A 6,000-nucleotide genomic window follows, 5' to 3' on the forward strand; every position below is an offset into this window, starting at 1 on the left:
GCTCTGTGTAACACTAACAGCATTCTGAAGAGGATGAATGTCAGAGAAAAGAGTGATTCATGGAGTATTCCAGACCCTGAGCTTGGATAGTGCATGGATGGAACATGATGGAAAAAATAAAAACCCTCTTTATTTTCTCTCTTGACATTTTTGCTCATGTGTCTTCTTTCTTCTAACAGCAGTCACACATGTTTATATGATAAGACCTTAGTGATCGTACTTGGGGATTCGTTGTTACAGTAAATCCCTTCTACCCAACCTACAGGCTCTGAGAAGTTCTGTGAAAATCAATACAAAACAGTGTAAGTCAGTGAAGACCTAGAGAAACCGGCTGTCAGTGACCTCATAGTCATACATTTGCTCTAATGTTTTTGCCACAGATAACAATAATATTCTTTCCTGTAAGCTGTATCTTAAAAATTCAAGGGGTTTTCTTCTTTTGGGCCCAGAACTCAGTACACTTAAAGCATTCCCATGGGTTTTTACTCAGGAGATCCACTTTCTTAACAGTCAACAAGAAGGCCTTGAAAACATCACAAATCAAGTCAGCCCTGAAAGTGGAGTATTCCAGCCATCTGCAGAAAACAGTAAGCATTTTACAGCATTTTCAATGACTATACTCTCATCTACTCCTCTGTGTTGATGATGGTCTTTAAGGACCCCTGAGACCATAAGAAAACATTTTTAAAGCGATAGTCCAAACAACAGATTAATTTTTTCTCTAATGTCCTAAAATTCTTCAACAGAATTGCATTTCTCACAACTACACTTGTATTATGTCCTAAAGACTCGCTCGCCATTCCAGATTTCTTTTGTATTGCAATGAACTAGCCATACCTTCCAGCTCCCTGCAGCCAAGTTCTGCAGGGCGCCTGCTGCCCCTTCCAGCGTGTCTGGGTTTGAGCACTCAGAGAGCAGCGTGAGGTAGGGTTTGACTATGGATGGGTGCCACAGCATCTGGATTCCTTTGGGTGGTTCTGCACAGTCTGGAAGAGGTCCTACTCCATCCCACTGGTGGAAGAAAAATGAGAGAGTAAACATCTTTAACATCTTCATGCTCCCAGTGTTGCCTTCCACACCCATCACAGGCATACATCACAACATCTGGCAAACATCAGCAGCACAGACGGTCAGCAGTATGAGGGCCGCCCTGGCTAGAGAGCCATTCTTGCCTCGGGGAGCTAATGGCAGAGGAAGAGGGGCCTGGAGCATGGGCAGAAGTGACTGGAGCCCCAGCTGAGGGGGTCCACTGCCTGACAGGAGTTCTAACACACTCTACACTAAGTGAGAGCAGACAGATTGTGTAGCAGGGTAGGAGGAGGCTAAAGATTGAGGGATCACCTTTTATAAATAGCACACATCAGCTGTTGCATGGTAGCTACCAACCCTGAAATGCCTTCGCTTATGTAGAACTGTGATTACTTAGGCGCAATTCTTATTCATAACTGTGAACCTTCCTATATAATTTGTAAGATGAATATTTGTTTGATTTTGGATGCCATCATTGCTTGTAACAAACAAGTGACAGAAGGAATGAAAGACAGAAAATTGCAGTGGTTTATTAGATGCACGGACATGAGCTACAGGAAAATGTAGATTATATAGTCATCTTGATACTTAAATTTGCTCTGAATTGAATATAATGAATAATGGGGGAATGTGTAATTAAAGATTAATTATACATAATTTCTAAAATTATGGCTTATGGGCACAAAAGAATAAGCACACCATTAAAAATAACAGTTATGAGGACTTTAGCAACTTGGAAAACCGGTAACAATAAAAGTTAAGCGAACAAAGTAAGATGCCAAGCAGTACGGAAGTTTGTGGTTTATTATAAAAAGCCCATAATAATCATGGAAATACATTACTGAAATGTTTGTCTTTCTTTTTTCCTACATTTTGTCATTCTTATGATTTAAAAAATATTAAAATTGGAATGATTCTGATCTTTGCTTACATGAAGTTTTTATCTTTTATAAAAATAAAAATGAATATGATGAGGATAGAAATAAAATATACTGCATATTTAGAAAAAAATAGACCCACATTCATTTTGGAGAAAAATCAGAGTAAAACAAACCAATTATCTATAATTTTAAGGTGGGAATTCTAAATTATTTAGCTCACATATGCTCATTAATAATTAAAGTATAATATAATAATATTTCCTACACTTTCTTGCAAGTATTTTATGTGCATACATATATATATGCAAGTGTATATAAACGTGAAAACAAACTTTATTTCCAAATTCTTTAGTTTTGAAAATTTCACTGGAAAAAATAAAATTCAGGTGTGTCTCCTACCCTTGCAACTTAAAAGTGGAAAATGTTACTGGAGATACTATAAAGTTACTTAAGTGCCACAAACAGTTTCCAGAATGTCATTATTTTCCAAGAGAAATATTAAAAATGCCTTTCTTCTCTCAATCATGACTCAGTTTAGGCAAGGGTCAGCCCGGAATGGAGCCCGGAATGAAGCTACAATGAACACCCTGTGGACACCCAATTAAAGGACACCTTAGGACAGCTTTGCCACTCAACTGCAACTTTGTAACAAGGCTGCAACACTTGGTGTCCAAGCTTCCTGCTTCTTTTTCAGCAGAAGCCACATTCAGCCTCTCAAAGATGATTCCGCCCCTGTGAACAGCCCATCTGCCTGTGAAGCCAGCACATCTTACAAATACTAAAAACAAATTGAGTCAGCCCTGTCACACCACACACGGCACCTGGATCATTGCTGGAGACTCAGTCATTGCACTGCCCAGAAAGTCAGCACTAGGAAATGATAGCCGTCGTTTTGTGGCTTTGTCAAGCTCCCCACGAAGCAGTAGCCAACAGTGGCTTCTCAAAAGAAACCAGTTTCCAGAGGGAAGTTTTGTGCTCATATAACAAGACACAGAAAAACATCTCACTCATTTTTTTTTTTTAGTTTCAATTTTTACTTTGCCTTCTCCTTCAACCCCTAAACTGCCGTTTTTACATAAACATCTAATAATATTCTCACAAAGCAGAACATGAACCTTCTGCTCTGCATGGATGAGATTTCTAATGCACGCTAATGTCACGGCAGGAGACTGGGAGCAGCTGTGATCCAGAGCTCACTCCAAAAGACAGCTCAGATCTAAGGAGAGGGAAGAGTGGGCGAGGTGTCCTTCACTAGTCACTGTCCTGCACCTTTCTAACTTCCGTAAAATAAAGTGCGATACATGGTTAAACCAAAAGACGATTTCCTCCTGCTCTGAGGGGTCACCCGTGTAACTCTTGGGTACTTACTATCGCAATCATTTCTTAATGGCTAACGAGAGGATCTGAAGGAGGTAGAAAGCACAGCTGATACTGACACGGAGCAGCTAGGGAAGGAGCACAAAGGGGCTTCTTCGCTCACTCAGAACATTGGCGGCACCTGGAGGAAAGGGACGATTTCAAAGCCAGCCAGGGGATCCGACGTGTATCCGGGTCCTTTACTCACACTTTTACGGACTGAGTTGGTGGGAGGTGTCAACTGTCCACGAAAAAGAGTTTCTCCAATGAAAACGGCTTAAAGTCCTCTTGAAGGGATATATTAATACAGTGACAGCCCTGAAGTTATTTTGTCTGGCTAACCGGCTTCGGAGAAGGGAAGGATCTACTGGGGTAGGTAAGATAGCTCTGCACAAGCAACACTTTCCTTTCTGTTTTTGTTCATATTTGTCTTATTTATCTATTTATTTGGCATTAAGCCTAGGGTCTTCACCCTGAGCTATATCTCCAGTCCTTTTTTATTTTTCATTTTGCGACAGGGTCTTGCTAAGTCTCTAAATTGCCCAGGCTGCTCTCAAAACCGCCATCTTCTTGCCTCAGCCTCCCAGCATGCTGTGACCATGTAGGGCTCACTGGCAAACTTTTAATGCTAATGATTTTCTAGGTGAAGACCCATGAGAAACTGTGCAATATGCAACTCTTTTACCAAAATGGAAACACTTAATTGATAAATTTAAGTATAGGATGTTTCTTTTCTAACATTTCTACAAAACCAGAGCACCGAAAGAGCAGGCATATAATGGATAAATATTTAACGCATGAAAAGTGCCAGCCATGCAGGTCTGTAGTTCTTTAGAACTTAGGATTACATTTATAAACCTTTTGTGAACTTTGTTCTTGACCATATCTTGAGGCCATAGAACCAAAATTTCTTTAAGAGCTTCAAGTAAGAATATAACAGAAGCAACATGTTAAGGAGTCAGGAGAGAGAAAGTTCTATGTTAGGAAGAAAATGGTTCAACTAAGGAAACAAAGTATTCGTGGGAATCAACTTTGGAAAATCAGTAGAGCATTTCTAATACATCTTTCTGTATTATCAGGTTCTCACACATGTCCATGCCATGAGTTGCAGTTTAAAAGTCAAGCGGAGTAGACAAAGGGAAAACCAAATAAAGAGCAGAAAGGTATCTGTCATCTAAGAAAGCTTTTCACAGGATGCCATCTTGTTCTTCTTCTTCCCCACAGTCTTCTCTCTTGGCTAGAGAGCTGAGTGAGTGTTCTGAAGCTTCGTAAATGTTTATTTTCATCTGTCACTTTTTAACAAATAAAACTCACAAATGTTGTAGCAGGGGTAGATTCTTAAGGTATCACTTACATGTTCAGATTGTGTTTTATGGGAGGGATTCAAATGCTGCTAAGCAGGTAAGATACCAGAGGATGTACATCTAGTGTTAACACCCCTCTTACTCTCTGTCTTATTTACAGGAATTCAGGCTTTTATACGTGTATTTAGAGTTCACAAGACTAAGCATTAAGTGGGTTATAACCCTCCTCCACACCAAAATTTTTTACTAACACAGCACCAATGAAACATTTCTTTTTAGGGAACCTTCTCCCTACACATGAACTGTAGAGCACAGAATAAACCAATAGCTTAGATTTTGTCATTTTCAATATGTCAATAATGTTGCCAGTAGTGTTTTGATTGCCCCCAAATATATGGCTGTGCAACCAGCATCAACTAAAAAAAATCGAACCGTTTGTTACACCCAACCTCTAAAATTGTACAGAACTGAAAGTACGTATTCTCCCATCCAGAAGGCAATATTCAAAAAACTTTTTAGAAAGGAAGAGAATAATAAACTTTGCAAGTTTTAGATTTAGACATGTTTCCTGATATGGTTGTGTTGACTACTGCAAGGAATGTCAGCAAGGATGGAAACAGTTACAATGTATCACATACAGGACAACTCCCCACAGTGAATGTTGCCGTCCTGTACTGCAAACACGGGATAATAAAAATAACAATTAAAAAAAGGGGCAGGAGAATTCCAGGTACAATCAAGACAGCAAAATCAAACAAGTGCACACCCCTCCAAAGGAATGTCTGCTTAAGAAGAAAATAAGACTAGTGCTACCTTGCATGTGTGGGTAGGTAATGGGTACCGGGTGACACTGGATAGAAGGAATGACTTCTAATATTCTATACAGCATGATAGGGTAACTGTGGTTGACAACAATCACTAGCATAGCTTAGAACAGCTACTAGACAGGATTATAAGTGTTCTCAACACAAAGGAATGAAAAACGTCTGATGTGACTCCTATACCAATTATATTGTCATCATTACATTATATATTTGCACTGACATACTACACTGAACTCCTTAAATGTGTACAATTACGTGCAAATTAAAAACTCAAAAACATTAAAAGTACTTTTGGTTTCCCTATAGGGCTCAAATTCAATTAAAAAGATTTCTATCCCAGTTCCCTGCAGAATAGAGTGGTGGAAACCATTTGCTCCTTAGATGAAGAGAAGAGCATGACCTAGGAATAAGTCAGGAAGTGAAGAAAATGCAGGTCAAGATAGCGATATACTGCTGAGCATGGTGGCACACAACAGGAATCCCAGCCCTAGGGAGGCTGAGACAGGAGGGTCACTGTGGGTTTGAGGCCAGCCTGGGCTATGCAGTGAGTTCAAGGCCAGTTTGAGCTACATTGTAAGATCCTGTCTCAGAAAAAAAAAAAAAAAA

General features: G+C 39.6%; 1 protein-coding gene across 2 annotated transcripts in view; it reads right to left on the minus strand.

Annotated features, from left to right (window-relative positions):
• Ctnnd2 (catenin delta 2) overlaps positions 1-6,000 on the minus strand; it is a 376,658-nt gene that overhangs the window by 120,163 nt on the left and 250,495 nt on the right. For both annotated transcript variants that reach the window (XM_010611978.2, XM_010611974.2), the window contains exon 9: positions 838-1,011. In XM_010611978.2, the coding sequence (XP_010610280.1) occupies positions 838-1,011 (174 nt within the window). The remainder of the gene's footprint in view (positions 1-837; positions 1,012-6,000) is intronic.

Source organism: Fukomys damarensis, unplaced genomic scaffold (assembly GCF_012274545.1).
Source record: "Fukomys damarensis isolate Sample0158 unplaced genomic scaffold, DMR_v1.0_HiC HiC_scaffold_1, whole genome shotgun sequence".
Classification (NCBI taxonomy): Eukaryota; Metazoa; Chordata; class Mammalia; order Rodentia; family Bathyergidae; genus Fukomys; species Fukomys damarensis.